This window comes from Pollicipes pollicipes, unplaced genomic scaffold (assembly GCF_011947565.3).
Source record: "Pollicipes pollicipes isolate AB1234 unplaced genomic scaffold, Ppol_2.1 Scaffold_6686;HRSCAF=7923_pilon_pilon_pilon, whole genome shotgun sequence".
NCBI lineage: Eukaryota > Metazoa > Arthropoda > Thecostraca > Pollicipedomorpha > Pollicipedidae > Pollicipes > Pollicipes pollicipes.
In genome coordinates, this window is record NW_023596921.1 from 37113771 (window position 1) to 37133260 (window position 19490).

A 19490-nucleotide genomic window follows, 5' to 3' on the forward strand; every position below is an offset into this window, starting at 1 on the left:
CGGCCGCGGCCGCCGATGTCGCCGTCACGGTCGCCGCCGCCGTCACGGTCGCCGTCGCCGTCGTGACGAGCGGTGTGCGAGCCTTGATCTCGGCCGCGGCCGCCGCCGACTGCAGTGATCGCGTGGCGATGGGGGATGGGAGGGGAGAGACGGACAGCGGCTCAAGGGAGGGGACACGCTGTGACCAGCCCGCGGGACGCCTGCTGCTGCGTCAGCCGGCCGTCCGCCGGCGCGCGCCAGGCCACCGCATGTCTCCCGCGGGCCGGGTTTTAGGCAGATTGCCTGCGGCGGCCCTCCCTCCTGTCGCGCTCTTCGCCCGGCGGTGTGATAGCCGACCCGTCCGCTTTCCATTTTGTGTTTCGGCTCCGGCCGTCTCGTCAGCGGAGTGGCGCTACGGCGCCCCGTGACCTCGTGCGTTTGCCGGCGCTGGTTATGAATGTCCTGCCCGCCGCTGGCTGGGCGGACGCGATTCAGCGCTGCGTCGGTGGCAGGCCGGCCGCTGGCCCGGACGCCGGCCAAATAGCCGCCCATACATATAATTACCGGCTGTCGACCCGGCTTCCCAGCGGACGGCGGGAGCGGGGGGCCGACGCGGCCCGACTCGGCGCCCGCGAGCCTCTGTGGCTAGCTGCTTGGCCTGGATTGTCTGTTTTTGTGCCTGTTCCGCCGCCAGGTCTTAAGATATTATTGTATCACCCGCACTGACCAGCCATCGGTTCGTACGTCCGTGTCCTGCCCGTTTGCACTGAGTCGTGTGCCTGTCTGCTCCCGGTGGTCCCTCCGCCGTCACGTTGTCACCTGCTTACCTCAGGCGCTTACCTGCACCATGTCGCCAACCACATTTCGGCCGCCGGTGTGTCCGTCTGGACCGACTTGTTTGCTTGTCTTGCCGCGGTGACCCTTACCTGGTCGCGGTCTTGCGTGCTGACCCTTGCCCTTACCCAGCTACCGCCACCTAAGTCACCCGTGTGGCTCACCGTGCCCAGTTACTGACCACCGTTCTGCCGGTCGGCTGGCCGCAGGCGTGTACCGGGGCGGCGCCGAGGTGCTGGTCCGCGCCCGGCTGGCGCTCTCCGACGGCGTGACCATGCAGCTGACGGTGCGCTCGACCGACCCGGCCGTCTCCGAGGTGGTGGCCTCGGCCGTCGGCTAGAGGCGCCGGCCCGCCATCGCACCGGCCGCTCGCGCTGGCGCGCGGGCGACGCTGCGCTGCTGACCGCGTCACTGCTTTGGGCACGGGACTTCTATCTGTAGCGCTCTTACCTGGAATGGTGCCGTTCATGATCTGTGGCCGGCGCCGCTTACGTCGTTAGTTGAGCAAATATATACCGATTGAAGCCCGTGTGTTTGCTTGGTGGTGGCTGTGCGGCGCAGAGGGCGATGGCTGTGCCTGACTGGAGCACCGGAGCTTGGTGGGTGGGCCGTGTGACGTGTCAACTGGGTCATTAGGTGTGCGCCAGCGTGGGAGGAGGTAACGCTTACTCCAGGTTAATTATTTAGCCATCCGGGTGCCGGTAGTGTAGTGGTTAACGCGTCTGCGCTAACCACTGCGCGTCTGGGAAACCAGAGGTATGTGGTTCCATTCACCCTGTGCCCGCTTTTCCTGCCAGGGTGAGAGGCAAGCGACGCCACATAGCCTCAGCAGTTGAGTGCGTCGTAACACACACACACACACACACACACACACACACACACACACACACACACACACACACACACACACACACACACACACACACCACCACACACACACACACACACACACACACACCACACCACCACACACACACACACACACACACACACACCACACACACACACACACACACACACACACACCACACACACACACACACACACACACACACACACACACACACACACACACACACACACACACACACACACACACACCACACACACACACACACACACACACAACACACACACACCAACACACACACACACACACACACACCACACACACACACACACACACACCAACGCACGCACGCACGCACGCACGCACGCACGCACGCACGCACATCACGCACGCACACACCGCACGCACACACACACACACACAGCACACACACACACACACACACCACACACACACACACACACACACACACACACACACACACCACACACACAATTATTCCACTACACACAGCAGCCATCCACCACCGTAGGGATGGGGGATTGACAATGTCCACAAACCGTGTATAATGTGCAGAACGTTGCCGCATGTCATATCAACTCGTTCCATATGTTTGATGTGGCCAGGGGCAAGCTCTTAGCGTTGCTACAGTCTTGTGCAGTCTGCGTTTACATGGGTCTTTACATGGGTCTTCATTCAGCTTTACGGGAGACACGAGCTGGAAAGCGGCAACATATGACTTCGGGAGTTTTTAAGTCTGAAAAAACGGTTAAAAAATGATAATAACGTTTTCACCATACGAAGATATGTTCGGTAACGCGTGGGTGGGTTTGGTGTAAAACTCGTGAAGAAAAACACGTATTATGTGATGCCTTTTTAAGTCATGCTTGAAGCTCGGAAGCTGGAACATTAAGACCCTGTGTTTTTAGTCGTTTTTCATGTGATATAAAGAGAAAAGATATATTGCGCAGAGGTGATATTTTCGTCTCCTAGATTCACAGTGAAAAGGTATCAAAACCGGTGTCTTAAACTGAATGGTTCGCATTTGAAGATATTGAATCAAGCATCAGATATAATGAAATAAGCTCACTTATAGCTGTCAGTATAATTGTAAATGGAAAACACTGCTTTGACTGGTGCAATTTTGCTTTAGCAAATATGCTCCTTTAAGGCATCACGGAAGGCTTAGTTGACCTTAAAGCGTTTCCAAACTAGGTGTGTGGAATTGCTGCCCCAGCACGGAGGACAAATGTCTAATGATTTAATCTCTGTCCGTGTTTTGGCCCTTTTCGTGATCTTGCACCTGTGAGTTCAAGATGTTAACTTGTATTCACATACTCCGTAATATGGCTCATCAGGTTATTCGGTTACACGATTATTTCTGTTATAACAAGCAAGCACTTTCTAACTTTTATCAGTGCCAAAAACGTGATGCGTGTTTGAATCACGGACGGTCTGAACAACATTGATTTAGAGCCAGTTGACGTCTGCTATGTCTGGAAATCGTGCTCACGAACGCAGAGTGCGGACAACTCGACGATTATTTTCTTATTGGCCTTGAATGCCGCATGGCCAATGGGATGCCAGAATTTGAATGACGCTTTTATCGCGCCATGCATGTCTGAATGACCTTGATGTAGTCTGCACATTTTCGCGGGCGTTTAGCTCAGAAACTAGAGGTTTTGGGGTCTTAGGAAGGGCAGGGCTGTGAACTGCATCAGATGACCTTCGAGATTACCACTTCAGTTCAAAACCTCATACAAATGTGGAGCACTCCCTTTAATGGTGCTTACGTCATTGTTCCGCTAACGTCAACAGCTTTTTTCAACAGCAAAGCTCCTTTAAAAACAGACAATATCGACATCCTAGTTGGTGCCACCTCAGCTTAGTGTAGGGACCCAAGCTGCCGACCTACATTAAAGGGGGTGTTCCACATTTGTATGCGTTTTGAACTGAACGAGCCATCTTGGAGATCATTCGGTGTACTTCACAGCCCTGCATTTCTAAAACCCTCCAGTTTCCAACCCTCCAGACCTAAAACCCTCCAGTTTCTGACCTGCGCGCCCGCAAAGATGTGCAGCCTTTTTCGTGCAGGCTATTTCAATGCCATCCGGAGATCCTTGTACATTCTTTCTTGTTATTATGGAATCGACTTGCAATCGAACATCACAACAAAGAGCGAAAATACGACCACATAACAAAATTTGGTTCAGCGAACACGTCTAGCCTAGGCTGTCACAAAATGTTCCTTGACGCAATCAAATACGGGCGTATTGAGGAGCATATTTTTTAATAGAGAAATGTCTAGAGCAGTCTCCCACTTAAAAGCATCCAGTTATCATAAGCGAGCTTGTTTTGTCATATCTAATGCTTTGATATCAAATGTGGATTATTTCTTTTAATGATTTATATTTGTGTGCCGGATTGTGCTGCGCTCTGCTCTGGAGGCCAAGTACTCACCGGCAAGGCTCCGTTATGGTCACGCAGTAACCAGTCTCGGCATCTCGTCGCTGTTCGTACTATTTGCTGTCCGATTTCCGCCAATGCCTAAAAACTGACTTCTTCAACTGAAGCCGGCAGTAGCCAAATATACCCCGTGATTTTCTGCATCGCTGATGCAAACCAATTGGAGCCGCGGCCGCCGTAAAAGGGTGATCCGGGCTGAAAAATGGATCGGCTTAGCAGGCGGTGCCAGCGATAGGACAGAAAGTTTGCGAGCTTTTCTACTAAAGCGCCCGCGTGGCACGCCTGGGACCTGGCGAGGCTGGTGGGTCAGCCGCACCGGTCCAGAGCCCTGGCGTCTGACCCGCTCCAGGGCCCGATGGCACCTCCCTCTGTATCAGTGTACCCGCGACCAGACCTGAAGCAGAGACTCGCGGACCGAGGCAGCCTTCTTCTGGACATTTGGTGGACACGCTTAGGTCACCGCAGCTAAAATGTGGCGTGTTCAGCCGCAATGACATGAACAGATCGCGCATTCCCCTGCATGGGATGAATTGATACGGGAGGTGCTGATATCCCTTGGCTGAGGTTCACCTTGCAACTGTAGGCCTGGTCTCACACAGTCATCCTGCTAAAATAAAGGCCCACAGCTTTCATAAGGGCTAAGCTACAAGCGAGGCATTCTCAGGTTCTCTTTTTTACAGCGCAGCGCTGCCATCAAGCAATTCTGCCGTGACAGCTGTGCTTAGTGAGAGCGATATCAAACGCCAGCACAGGGCTCCGGAGCGTCCGCGGAATACAGCGCTTGTGATGTAGTGACAAAAAGAGAATACGTAGGGCAACAGAGCGGTCGGGATTTACGCGAGCTTCACTGAGAATCTACCCTCTTGCTCACCGGGACCAAAAGCAAAGCTTGGTTAGTTAGCGATGGCCTCTGATGAGCTGTGGCAGCCAAGTTCGTCACAATGGCGGCCGCCTGCCGTTCCAACGGCTCGGGCCTCATTCAGAACCGCCGGGCCAGTGCTGCTCGCTCCATGAACTCGCCGCATTTTCTGTGCAATATAACGCCGCAAACTGCCGCCGCCATGGCCAGATGTTCCCAGATGATGGCGTATCGCCCTGAGCCTCTCAAATATGCGGCGACCTAACGACTACGTGCGGACGATGTGTTTTATTTGGACCAAATAAGTACACCCATTTCTCACACGCTCGTCAATATTCGTCAAGACAGCGTACACATTCGATCAAGGACTCTATCACGGATCATTACAAGGGATCCCAAAAGGGTGTGTGTTCAAAACACCGAACGATCAGGAGCCGATGGCTCGTCCAATCACGACATCTGTCAAAAATCTGCGCGCATATAGGTGCATTGCGCAACGGTGATATTTGCTGCAGCACATGGACCATGTACCCTGTCAATAAGCATACTCTGATGTATGCATACAGCTATCAAATTTCCCTGACCCCACAAACATATCAACGCACACTTCTGTATGGACATGCACGGGTATCCCTTCGTGTAATAGTGCACGCGGATGGAATGTCGATGCCTGATGCCTGATGCCTGACACAGGTCTGATCAAAAGTCGGTTTCCATATACACTCGTCCGCATGTCCTTGCCGGGGAGCTGTCGCCGCCCGCCGGCTCCTTCGTTATCTCGTCCACGCTTGTTGGTGGCGCACAGCCGTTCCAGCGGCGCTCGGCGGGCGCCGGCCTACTAGCGCCGCCCGACGGTGACGGCGACAGTTCGGGTTCATGGACCACCACCTGGGGGGCTGCGCGCGGCGCGGCGTCGTCGGTACGGCGCCTGCGCAGCGACGCTGTCCTGTTGATGATGGCCTGGTAGAGTACGGCCAGGCGGGGCTGGTTCTCGGCGCGCCGAAAGTGTCGCGTCAGCAGCACCGACATGCTGACCGTGTAGCACAAGAGCACGACGCAGACGTAGACGACGGCGTAAACACGCGACTCCTCATGCACGGCGAGCAGGTAGGCGGTCTTGGCGGCCGTGGCGTTCAGCGTGCCGTTGGCGGGCGGCGGCACCGGCGAGCTCAGCAGGCCGGTCATGCTGCGTTAGCTGAAACACGGACAGAGGCGGTGTCAGGCGCCGGTTGGCGGGAGCGCCGCTGTGGCACGCGGAGAAGGGCTGCGCACAGCATTCGTTAACTGTATGGCGCGGACCCCCACCTGCAGACCAGCGACCTCGAGTGGTAGATACGGAACCATTACCTGCAGGCCAGGTACCTCTAGTGGCAAAAAAAGCTAGCCAGATGAGTGATATTTTGAGGATCTATTTCCCACGTTAAATCTCGTTGAAGGAAATTCAATATAGCGTGGGGTTCATAAAAGCAGAAGCCCGCCCGTTAGAGCCGCAGGCAAACGCAATGCAAGGTAATGCAAACGTGCTGCTAACTTTGCAGAGGACTACATCATTTCACCGTTGTTTTATGCCTTAAAATATCTCAACGTGGCTTATTCCCAGTCTTCTAATGAAAGCATGTGGCTCAGAAACGTCTTAAAATAAACTGAGAGACACAATTTGCAGTATCTACAGAGTGACGGTGCTTGAAGACCTACTCAGGGCAGTGAATGTCAACTGCATCTTCTGTGATGAGCTCATCAACTGCCTGTGTCAGACCAGCGCGTTAGAAAAGGCGGGATGCGGAGCGGAGAAAAACACCGCCTTATCGTCAGAGCAGGCCTGTGCAGCCCGTCGACTCCTGCGCTCTGCCTTCAGTGCGCAGGACCAGCCGGGCCCGTGTGAAAGGAGCAGGAGCTAAATACAGCTGCTTATGATTGTGTGCAGTCACAGAGGACAGGACCGGCCGGGCCCGTGTGAGAGGAGCAGGAGCTAAATACGGGTGCTTATGAACGTGTGCAGTCACGGAGGACAGGACCAGCCGGGCCCGCGTGAAAGGAGCAGGAGCTAACTACAGCTGCTTATGATTGTGTGCAGTCACGGAGGACAGGACCAGCCGGGCCCGCGTGAAAGGAGCAGGAGCTAACTACAGCTGCTTATGATTGTGTGCAGTCACGGAGGACAGGACCAGCCGGGTCTGTGTGAGGGGAGCAGGAGCTAAATACGGGTGCTTATGGATGCATGCAGCCACGGAGGAGTGTGGTAAAGTTGGCTTAGTTAATCAGCTCTTTGGCATTGGCGTTGTGAACTCGATTTGGTGCAAGAAAGCAGCGTCAGTGAGTAAACATGTGGTCTTTGGAAGTCGGCACATATGGTTTACGAATGATACCATTATGGATGATCATCGTTTCTGAAGCGGCCGTTCATTAAACATGTGGGAGCTGACTCATGCAACTTTCGTGGGATGGCCATACCATCTGGCCTCGGAACGGACTTCCAAACGTGACCAGTCATATATTCAAGCAAGAAGGTCACTTTGCAGGGCATGGCCCGAGCCAGGTAATGACAGACTTGGATGCTGCCTTTACACATTATCAGGCAGAAGCGCAGCCAGGGCGGTGTCAGAGAGGTCGGCTGAGGGGATCGTTTGCAAATGTTTTGCTCCTGTAGTTCATAGTCATGCACAACTGCTAGTAGTGTTTCCAACATCTGGGCAATCTTCATATTTTGTGGTGTAATAACGCTAACAGATTTATGCAAATCTCACCAATCGATAGAAGCGTTTTTTTCACCAGTAACCGCACCAAAATGTCCATATGCCACACGCACTTTCCCCACTTATGAAAGACCTAGTCGAATGAGTGGAGAGGAACAGCACGCTCCAAGTGACAGATTCTGTTGATTTGATGAATCAGTGTGCCTTAAAAGCAATGTTCCACGTTTGAAGATATCAAAGCAAGCACCAGATATGGTGAAATAAGCCCATTTATTACTATTGGTATATTTCCAAGCGGAAAGAACTGTTCTAGACAACGAAATTGATCTTTTTGGCAACAATGTTGCTCAATACGTCTTAATTCATTGCGTCATCGTACATTGTACAACATTCAGTGAGATCCAATAGACGGTCGCTCTATTGGGAAATCGCGCTCACGAATGCCAGGTATGAACGTCTCAACAATTATATTTGGTTGACCTTGACCGCCGCATGGATTATGGAATGACGGAATTTGAATAACGCTATCATGACGTCATGAATGCCAAGGTAACCTTGAAATACTCTCCACGAAAGTTTCCCTATCTTGACGGGCAGGTAGCTCAGACATTAGAGGGGTTTAGGAATTAGAAGGGCAGGGCTTTGAAATGCGCCGAATATCTTCAAGGTGGTTATTTCAGTTTAAAACACCATACAAATGTGAAGCACTCTGACCGGCCAAAACGGCAGTGAGTGTTATCCCATGAGAAGTTCCTTGTTGCTTGTATGCTTGTATTTTATGCTCTGATTTTTACTGCGTGAGCTGGCTACATGTGATGAAGGACTTGCTTTTGTTTTTGAGAAAAGGCACGCAATGTATCCGACACGTTGAACAACGAATATATCAGATGATGACGCTTGTATCTTGATGAGCTACTAAATAATCTAAAGAACGACGGAAAAAGTAGCGTTCAAAGGATTGAAAAAACTTAACCGGAAGTTACCTATAGCACAAAATACCTTCTCGTTAATAATCCATGGCCTAATTGTCTTATGGTTTAATGGTCATCAGTCTCAGTGAACGTTTCCCCGTCGTTTGAGCTTGCCATTATATTCTTCACCGTTTTTATCCGATGGCGGGTGCAACGTTAAGGAATATAACTAATAACAGGTTACGCAGCATGACAATCTATATCTTCTTTTTATCGTGACCTTCGGTGCGATTTTAAACGAGCATTGACAGGGAGTTAAAGATGTCATCAGATTGGTCGAGATAATGCCTAAAAGATCACCAAAGCTGAGTCCACTGTGTTTTTTAACACAAAACTGTAGATATATTTATATATAAATGGATATGCAAATATTCCTCAAGGAAATGAGATGATAATGGCAATTGTAATACGCACCCACAACCTGGTCGACATTTGGAATTGCGACTAAAATTTCTGGCAGATAGCATACTAATGATACTTTTACGGAAGCTGCATGAGAAGCCCGTAACATACGGAACGTCTACTTTTTTTCTGTACCATGAACGCCGACTTTTTTTCTTACACCATGTTACACTAAACGCCTACGACAGATGTGGGTATGTAGCTCGCACAAGACAAGTGCGCACGTTTGCAGATGTGCAGTACGTTTGCTTACTGACGAAGGCAGGTAAAATCGGCTTCGTTGAAGGAGGGGTGAACGAATGCCGAGTGGATCAATCTACGCCTAAGGCGTTTCGGAAACAGGTATTGTAGCAGGTGTCCCAGTTTCTTTACACCCTTCTAAGCAGTAATATTAATCCTAAAACATACAGCAAGAAAGTGACAATCAATTCACTGTCAGTCATGCGGAGGGACAACCGGTCCCCACGCACGTCCCGTGACGTCGTTGTTTAACGCCCACCACCTTTGCCGGTCGTAGCTCGCCGTGTAGTGTTTCTCAAAAACCACTGCTGCTCCGAAACCACATTTTTGTGTCAAAAACACGCGCAATGGACGTCTCGTGCCTACTGAAAACTTGGGCGTGGTTGCATCACATTCCGGAGTGGTATCCTCAAGGAGCCCACGGGGGTCGCATCGACCCCCCCCCCCCCCTTTAGGACGAGGGTTAAGAAATTACGTGAGGTACAGGCCTCATCTTGGCCAATTATATGAATGTGATTAGTGCCTCAATGTGTGATGCGTGCTAGCTTGAAGTTGTTTAAAAGCATGAGTGATGCCTAACCTGTGATACGCAATGCCTGTATAATTAAAGTCGTCTGCGTGGATAATGACGCGCGATGCATGATGCCTGTTTATTCGAAGTCGCTCGCGTTTATGAATGATGCGTGATGCCTGACACCTACTTACTTCAGCCTGCTTGCATGTACACGCATTTTTCGTGTATGCTAATCATTACTTGAATATACACTGTGTTTAAAAAGTGCCTGGCGATTGCATCTTGTTTATTTCCCTGAACGTTGGTAACTTGTATAAACTGCGACACGCTACTTAAAAAACTGCAATATCGAGTGGGATCGGCAGGCAATTTTGAAGTGACTACTCATATTTGTTTCGATAAAGGCATGTAGCCTACATACCAATGCATCTATCTCTCCTTTCTCCTAGTTATTCTTTGAGGAATACGGCGAACATTGCTGTCTTATCAACCTGCATAATGTTCCTCGCAAATGCGCTCAACAACTCATGTAATGTGGAATGAACCCGTTGCGCCGTTCGGGTTTAACTCATCCCTGGAAATCATCTGGTCACAAGCTACTAAAGGTCCGAAAATGTTAACTATTTCACAGGAGAGTTATCTTTTATGGTCAACACATACCGTTTGTCATAAGAATCACTGGCAACCTTTTCAGTGCACCCGAAGGCGACGAGCTCTGATCGGAGTTCTATAGAAAACACCCGTTCGCTAACTGCCTTAATGCGAGCTGCTTTCGTCGCCGTGGGCTGACGCGGCAGCGGTTGTGAGGCCTCTGATGGAACATCCCGCGTTGCCTAGCCGCCCGTTCCTGTGATCTTATCTGACGGGTGGGTGTCAATAGCTGTGATACGGAGACCGGCCGCCAGAGGACGAAAATTAATACATTGCGTTCAATCCGATCCATTCAGTATACGGCCAGGTGCGATTCAGAAGATCCGATCCAAATTCCTGATGTTGTTCCAATGCTCATCCAATCGGATCAAATCAATAATAAGCGAAGGCCTATTAAAACCAGAATAAGAAACTTCCCCGTCTAGTTCAACGCATCATATAGTTATGGTCAGTCATTAAAAGAAATGATGCTGTGCAACTGGAAATACAAATCCGCAAACTGAACGTCTTTTTCCAATCCGATCTACATCCCATCAGGTGGATAGGATCTAATGATAAGATCTCCCCGATCCCTGCAGTCCGTGCCGTTCTCTGCAGGGAGGGGGGGGGGGGGAGCGGAGCTCACCTCCGACCGAGGCGTCACGGCCCAGCGCCGGGTCGTCACTCAGCCGACACTGGGCCCGAGCTTCTCCTGGATCGGCCATAAGCCGACTTTTCGCGGAACCGGCAGCTGGGACAATGCATGGGACAATTGCTACGTCGCCAAATTTAATAATCTTAGAGTGCTCTTGTTGGTGCTCGAGATGCCTGATACGGTGTTGATAGTACCATATGGTACCATATACACCAGATATGTAACGAACTGTCCAGTTCACCTCGTCTTGGTTGGAAAAAGTAAGAATCTGATTTCATTTTAACTTTTCGACATAGCTGTGATGTCGTCGCTTTAGGTGTCGTAGAATATCCGAGCATTTTGATGGCTTTTAAATTTTTCCATCAGCGAACAGTTATCAAGAGGCATTCGACATTGCACAGGCTTCAACGCACGCATGATTTGGTAAGTGACTTACACGCATCAGCACTGCTGCTAGGAAGGGTGGACGTAAATCATGGTAAAATCTGGTGACGTTACCAGAACGGAGCAGCTCTCGGTTCCAGGCCACAACGGTGGAATCTTAGAAAGACTGACTGGGATGAATTTCAGGCACGGGTGGAAACCAGGTTGACTTCCGTTTCGGTGGATTTGACTGCACCGATAGAGCAATTTACCTCCACAATCTTACGATCGGCAGAAGGAAGCATACCACGTACGTCTGGTGCCCCACGTCGTCCACCTGTTCCGTGGTGGACGGACCAGTGCAGCGACGCTATACGTGCGCGTAAAAAACCTGCGAAACTTTGATCGGCACAGCACTACGGACAACTTAACCGTTTTCCGACTAGCTCGGGCGGCAGCCCGACATACTATCTTGGAGGCCAAGCGCACGTCTTGGCGTTTATATGTGGGCCAGCTTAATTGCCAAATGCCGGATTCGGTGGTTTGGGCGCGGGTGAAGCGTTTAGCAGGCCAACACTCCTCAGTGCCGGACCCCGTGCTTCGTATGAATGACCAGGACATACTGGGCCCATCTAAGGTGGAGAGCGAAATGGCTCGTGCGCTCGCGGAGCGTTGTGGGCGGACAACTGCCGCTCCTGATTCCATACGCCATCGTGCTCGTTGCGAAGCAGCCCAGATAAACTTTCATACAGCCGAAGAGTTTTCATATAACAAACCTTTCACAATGCTTGAACTGATGGCTGTCATTAACTCTCTGCTCAGCGTAGCGGAAGACCCGGATTTCAGTCACAATGATACGTTCCGGCCACTTCCACCAACAGCAACACAAGCTATGTTGGGGGCATTCAACCAGTTGTGGGGGACAGGAGAGTTCCCCACGTCTTGGTGGGAGTCGCTAATAGTTCCGCTGCTGAAGCCTGGTAAGAATGGGAAGGATCCATCGGACTACCGTCCAATTGCGCTGGCCTCCTGTATGTGCAAACTTCTGGAGCGGATGCTTCAGACACGGTTGTCTTGGTTTTTAGAAAGTAACAATATCTTTTCAAACGCGCAGTGTGTTTTCAGGAAAAACCGTAGCCCCATTGATCATCTTTTAGCCTTGGACACAACTGTGCGCATTTCATTTATGGAAAGGCGACATGTAGGAGCTTTGTTCTTTGATATCGAAAGGGCTTACGACATCACCTGGTGATATGGCACCTTACGGAAGCTGTTCCAGTATGACACACGCGGAGCTATGGATACCTTTCTTGCGAACTTTCTTGCTGACCGTTTTTTTCCGCGTCCGTGTTGGTTCCATATGCTCGAAAAGATACACCCAAGAGAACGGCGTACCCTAGGGCAGTGTTCTAAGTGTTTCGTTGTTTGCTGTTATGATAAATGATGTCGGGGACAGTCTTCCCCAGGCCATTGGTCGCTCACTTTTTATTGATGACCTCGCCATCTGGTGCAGCTCTGCCACGGCAGCGTCCATGTCGCGCCAGTTGCAGTTGGCTGTGGCTCGCTTAGAAAGATGGGGCATACTCAACGGGTTACGGTTTTCGACCTCGAAGACAGTCTCCATCAACTTTTGTCGACGCCGACGTCAGTGTCCCGGCATGGTGCTAAGCTTTATGGTCAGTCGATTCCCTGCAATACGGCGGCACTTTTTGGGATTACATTTTAATAAGCCCTTGACCTACGAGGACCACCATATCATTCTGCGTGACAAGTGTTTTAAGACACTGAACATATTGAAATGCGTGGTACGAACATCCTACGGAGCAGATCAGAAAACACTGTTATTGTCGTACCGTGCGCTGATGCGCTCCAAGCCGGACTATACGTGTTTTGTATATGATGGCGCCTCTGATTCCGTAAAACGTACATTGAATGCGGTCCATCACGCTGCGTTGAGAATCATTACTGGTGCATTTCGTACGTCTCCGGCAGCCAGCTTGCTTGTGGAAGCCAACGAACCTTCGCTGGCTACCCGAAGACAGTTATTGGGGATGCGGTACGGTTGTGAGCTCGCGCAACTCCCGGACCATCCAACACATGACGCTGTGTTCTGATGCCACACATCTAATGTTTTTTTTTTCAGTGCGAACAGGCAACACGTGTGGCACCGTTCTGTGTGCGTGTTCGTAATGTTCTTCATAAGAGTGGCTTAAGTTTTCGCGGTGTGTCACGCCCATGTAGCCTGCCGACCGCTCCGTGTGTGATGGTATCGCCAACTGTCGACGTCTCATTGTCGGAGGTTTGGAAGCAAAATGTGATCCCGTATGTTGCCAGATCAACAGCTCTGAGGCATATCGAAACATATCGGGGGTTCACAATTACGTATACAGACGGCTCCAAAACGGACACGGGTGTTGGTTCCGCATTTGTGTGTGGCCTCGATACGCGATCATTCACACCACCAGCCCATGCGTCCGTGCATACTGCAAAGCTTGTGGCCATCATTAAGGCGCTTTGCTTTATAGAGGTGGGCGAAGACAGTCTGCACGTGCTATTGTCGGATTCCCTAAGTGCTCTTGCGGCATTAAGGCGTTTTAATCCGGTAAATCCCCTTATACAGGATATTTTGCTGCGTCTCGACTCTCTGTACCGGGCTGGCAAGACCATAGTACTTTGCTGGATTCCGAGCCACGTTGGCATTGCGGGAAATGAGCTCGCTGCCGCTGCCGCAAAGCGTGCTACTCGTCGTCCCTGTCGCAGAGCGTTTCCGATACCCGCTACAGACCTATACTCGGCCATCTCTGCCTTTTTGCGCGGGCAATGGCAGAGCACATGGGATGCGATGGGCACCAGTAAACTGAAAAGCATTAAGCCGATTGTTCAGGAATGGCAGTCATCCTATCGAAAGTCTAGACGGGAGGATGTCATCTTGTGTCTCTTGCGGATTGGCCTTGCTTATGCTACACATCGGTACTTACTATGTCGGGACGAACTAGCACGGTGTCGTCACTGCAGCGCCACGCTCACAGTGGAACATATGCTCGTATGCTGTCCCACACTACGCTTCGAGCGTCTGAGGTACTTCGGCCCGGCGGCGTCGCCCCTGACGCTCTCCGATTTACTGTGTGACAGCTCGCCATATATCGAACATACCCTCAGGTTCGTATCACATGTTAAGTTCTGTACTTTATATACACCTGCCTGAATAGTTTGTACCGCGTGTAGAAAGTTTTTAGGCTGCCGAAAATCTCTTATTTTTATGTTATGGGTTTACGTATCCGGACATCAATGGTGACACGTTCCTATCACAACTCAGCCGTTTTCATTTCTAACTAATATATATTTTTAGTCATTTACCGTCGTAGGTAGTCATTTAGCTGTTATGGGCGCAAAATGACCACAGTGGTCGGCGCGCCCTAAAACTCAAATTAACAACAGCAACAACGAAAATACTTGCGTTTCGCCTCCCAACTGTTCAAAGTTACCAAAAACGTAAATCCTCACAACTTCATCGATTTCCGTGAAAATCGCAGGCCCTGTAGAGCGGTGCCACGGTCATTCAATTTTCAAGCGGCGTGGTTTGGGAATTATTGACGCGGACGGTACATTAGTAAAACGCCACTTGCTTAAGTTCTCTGAGAGAAGGATTTTCATTGATCAAGCGCGTTTGCACAGGCTCCTAAATGCGCATGGCTCCATTAGCTTATGCTTTCGTATCGTCTCCGTGATACTTGTTGATCATTATTTCGGCTGTCATCAGCTCGCTTGACGCATGCCAAAAAGGCGTCTTACTGGCATTACGGTCGTACGATACCAGCCAAAGAAGTGATCTGCGTGATATGCAAATTCTCAAAATAGCAGAGGGACCCTGAATATTGCAGCGGGAAAACTTGACTATTTCTACATGCTTTGGTAGCAAATATGTTGGCAAACCAGAAAGAAGCCAGAGCTGATACAGACAGAGAGTATTAGTTGCTATGGCTTCTCGCAGCATACTTGTGGGCAGCGGTGACGTGAGATGAAGATTTTTAGGGTGAGCAAAATAGTGCAGCCGAATATAGTTGCCTCCGAAAGTCGTAGAGACTCGCACCACGATGTCCCCAAAGGATTTTAGACGTCTTAAAATACATACGTAACGCGTTTTTATGCGAGGAGCTGTCATTTAATTATGTAGCTCTTGGTGTCGAAGTTGTTTTTTCTACTAGGACTAATTTACTCAAAGCCAAGGGCGGCGCCAGATAGCTTTGATTAGCCAGACAAACTTCTGTGATGAATAAAGCGCAACGGCTACCTAGTGCAGCTTTAGATCTCAGCTATGTGTACCCCAAAAGGTTACGTAGATTAAAGGTAGTGTTCCACATTCATAAGGGGTTCTGAACCGAAATGGCCATCTTAAAGACCTTTCGGTGCTGTTCACAATACTGCCCTTCTTAAGACCTGAGCCCCTCTAGTTTCTGAGCTACACGCCCGCGAAAATGGGGAAAGGGAGAGTAGGGGTGGCTGCCTTGGCACTAACGAAGTTATAATAACGTCATTCAAATCCTGCCATCCCATGAGCCATGCCGCGATCAAGGCCAAAAAAAATATAATTGTCGAAGCGTTCATACCTGGCGTTCATGAGCGCAATTTCCTGGTAAAGCGGCCGTCAACTGGCTTTCAGTCAGTGCTTCATAAGGTACAATGACGTAATCAAACTATGACGCATTGATAAGCATATTTACTAAACAGAGAATTGTGCTGTCTAGAACAGCCTTTTCCACTTGAAAAGTATGCCAGTAGTTATCAGGCGTTTGTTTCATCATGTCTGGTGTTTGCTTCATTACCTTCAAATGTGAAACATTGCTATTAAAGGGGTCCGTGGATTGAATACTAAGTAGGCCTTTACCTTTTTTGGACAGAGTTTTGTGGGTACGACGTTAAGTCGTCCATCACCTTTACACGTCAGCGGTTGAAGGGCCTTTCTGTCACAGTTCGGAGCACCTAACGGTTAACGTTCTGGCGGAAGGGGGCCGGGGTCCCCTAGTCGATATGTAAGCGCTCAGAAGGGTACACTATGCATCGTTCTTCTATCTGACGCAGGGCCCCTGACGCAGGGACCCTCGATCACGCATAAGAACCCCTTATCGGAGTAGGGGTTCAATATCTGGCGCAGGGACCCCAGTTTAGTTTATCAAGCCCTGGCCAAACGGAATAAGCGGGCTCCGATTCGGTACTGGAACGCTTGAATGTGAAAACCCTTCCAATATCTCATTATAAACCTTTCATTGTCATTTGTCTTACCGTCTCCCATCGTCAGGGCTCCGACAAACACAACCATCTGATATGCGGGGGTCCCTTGCACGCCCCTGTTTAGCAAATCGTCCCTGGCCGATTCGGAGCCCCTCGGCGCTATAAGATATTTGTTAAGCATCGTGCGGCACCTAATTTTCCAGCGTTTCACAACATTAGTGCCACAACCAGGGGCGGATACAGAGGGGGGGGGGGGGGCATTGGGGCATCCCCTCTCGGCTTTGAAGGGGCCCATAGCCAAGCGTATAGACGTAGGTTTTTTTAAACAAAACGCAACGAAACTGGACTCTTTCGATTTCCAGGCGACCAAGAACAGTCGCAAGCGGAGGTGAAGGGCCCATGAGTAGACCAAAATTATTCTTCACTGATTGAGAGGCCGGTGATTGGGAGGTTTTAAGGCTCATTATGTTGTCCAGACGCCCTACGCTGTTTCCGAATGCCTTATAGGTCCACTTTTAGGGTGAATCCGATCGCTAAGTAGCCTTCTACGTTTCCCTTGACTTCTTTGCATTTGCTCGGAGGACCGTGCGCTGTTGCTGTGCCCTTCCCGCTAGCGTGCCGGGCGCTCTTGTCGATCAGAGGCTGTCCACGGATTCTTCTTTTCGCCAGAAAGGCTCTGTGGGCTATAGCCGGGGCCTCATATGTTGACCTGCCGGGGCATTTCGGCTGTTAAGGGGCCCTTAACGTTCGCCTCGGTTAACTTACCGACAATGTAAGTAATGTTGGGGGTCGATCTGTTAATCTGTTTGGACACCGGTCGCTCGAGCCTCTAAATTAACCTGCTCGGACGCGCTGGATTGCTTGGTGGTCCTCCACACTAAGCTCGGCATTTTAATGTAGCGTCATACGCCCCTGTCGGGACCATCTTATTGTCTGCTTGGATACACTCGATGTTAGGGGGTCATCCACGCTGGAGTTGGGGTACTTCTTATTTGAGTGAGGGCCCTATCCTCTTGTCGGGGGCCCTATCTGTTAACCTGTTCCGGCTCACTTGTTCCTTCGGGGGTCACACACTTTGTGTTGTGAGTAATTATGATTTGAATGGGGGATCCCACGCTATTGTCGGGCGCCCTGTCTGTTCACCTGATCGAGCGCACTCGATCGTTTGGGAGCCCTCTACATTGGGCCTTGGGTACTTCCTATTTGGATGGAAGCCCCTAAGCTCTTGTTGGGGCTCCATCCATTAAAGGACGCATCCCATATTTGTTGTACGTTTCACGTATTGTTACTTCAGACGCATATGATTTAAGCAATAATACCAGCTTTCTCGAAATTCTCCTGAGCAGCTCAGAATTTCTATTTTAAGTTGCCGGCCCTGCGGAAGAAATCTCCTTTGACTCACCGCTCACCAGTATGAAAATGAAGCATTTTATTTGCCTTGCTTTTTCCTCGTGTATGTTCCGTAGTGTTTGCAAGACATTAATGAATCAAAATGTCTGTACAAGAGATGCTTCAAAGGCTTGGAACACTTTGTTTGGACAGGACGATATGTGAACACGAAGGTATTATACTGCAAAATCAACGAAACGTCAGAAACGGAAAGGTTGGAGAGCCCCCAGCATTTTGTCGTGGGTATTCATTATTTAAATGGGGGGCCCCGCGTTCTTTTCGGGGCCACATTTGTTAACTTGCTCGGGCACACTCGATCATTCCTGGGTTTCCCATATTGTGTCTTGGGTATCTTTTACTTGAATTGATTGCCCTGCGTTCTTGTCGCGGCCTCATCTATTAAAGTGTTCGGGCCAGCGGCGGATCTAGAGGGGAAGGGGCACGGAGCCATGCCCATTTGTGCCCAAAGGTGTACCCATGTGCTCCGAAGGGGCCCATGATCAGCCGAACGGACGCAGTTTTCTAACACAAAACGCAGCAAAATTGGACGTATTTGGGCCTCTGGACGAACAAGAACAGTCGCTAGTAAAAGTGAATTAATTTTTCGCTAATTGAGTGATGATTGGGGGTTATTTTGAGACCAATTACGCTGCCCACAGACATTACGCCGCTGCTGCTATCTCTACTTGCCGGGTCAATTTGGTCGCTAAAAAACCTTCCATGTTGTCCTTGACCCCTTTGCATTTTCTCGAAGGGCTCTGCGCTGCTGTTGGGCCATTACCTGCTAACATGCCTGGACGCTCTTGATCGATCAGCTATACGCTTTTGCCGGGGCTCCATGCACCGGAGTACACTCTGTTCCTCAGGGGCCTTTCACGTCGGTGTCGGGCTCTTTCCACTTGTTCGGAGAGCCTTCTGCTGTTGCTGGGGCCCCATACAAGGTAAGGCACTGAACCATTATGTTCAGGGACCCTTTACATTGATCAGGGCTCTTTTCCTTTGATCTCGTTTGCGGAGGACCCTTTACTCCTATAGAAGGGCCCTTGCTGTTAACCTGCACGGGCACCCTTGATCGCACAAGGGCATTAATTCACGCACACCGGTCTTGGGTAATTCCCTTTGCTCAGAGGTCCCGCGTTCTGGCTAGGGCCCTATATGTCAGCCTGCTGGGGCATTCCCGATCATTCAGGGACCCACCATGTTGGTCTTGGGTTCTCCTCGCCTGCTCTGATGACCCTTTACATGTTGACGGAAGTCTCTTTGCTCGTCTGCCGCAGCCCCCATGACCGCTCAGGTTCTGTCCCGATGAGCTACGGTGCCTCAGCCTTAGAGCAGCAGTCGGATATGCGCCGACGAATTTTTGCGCACAATTGTCGAACATAACGTTAAGTGCCACCGACGCCGTATGTGTAATTT

At 50.4% G+C, this 19490-nt stretch overlaps 1 protein-coding gene across 1 annotated transcript in view; it reads right to left on the reverse strand.

Moving 5' to 3' along the window:
• Window positions 1-5212: 5212 nt before the first annotated feature.
• The window catches only part of LOC119108515 (uncharacterized), a 30176-nt gene continuing 15898 nt past the window's right edge, over window positions 5213-19490 (reverse strand). Inside the window, exon 2 of the mRNA XM_037232087.1 lies at window positions 5213-6183. Coding sequence (XP_037087982.1) covers window positions 5688-6173 — 486 coding nt within the window. The 5' untranslated portion in view covers window positions 6174-6183 and the 3' untranslated portion in view covers window positions 5213-5687. The remainder of the gene's footprint in view (window positions 6184-19490) is intronic.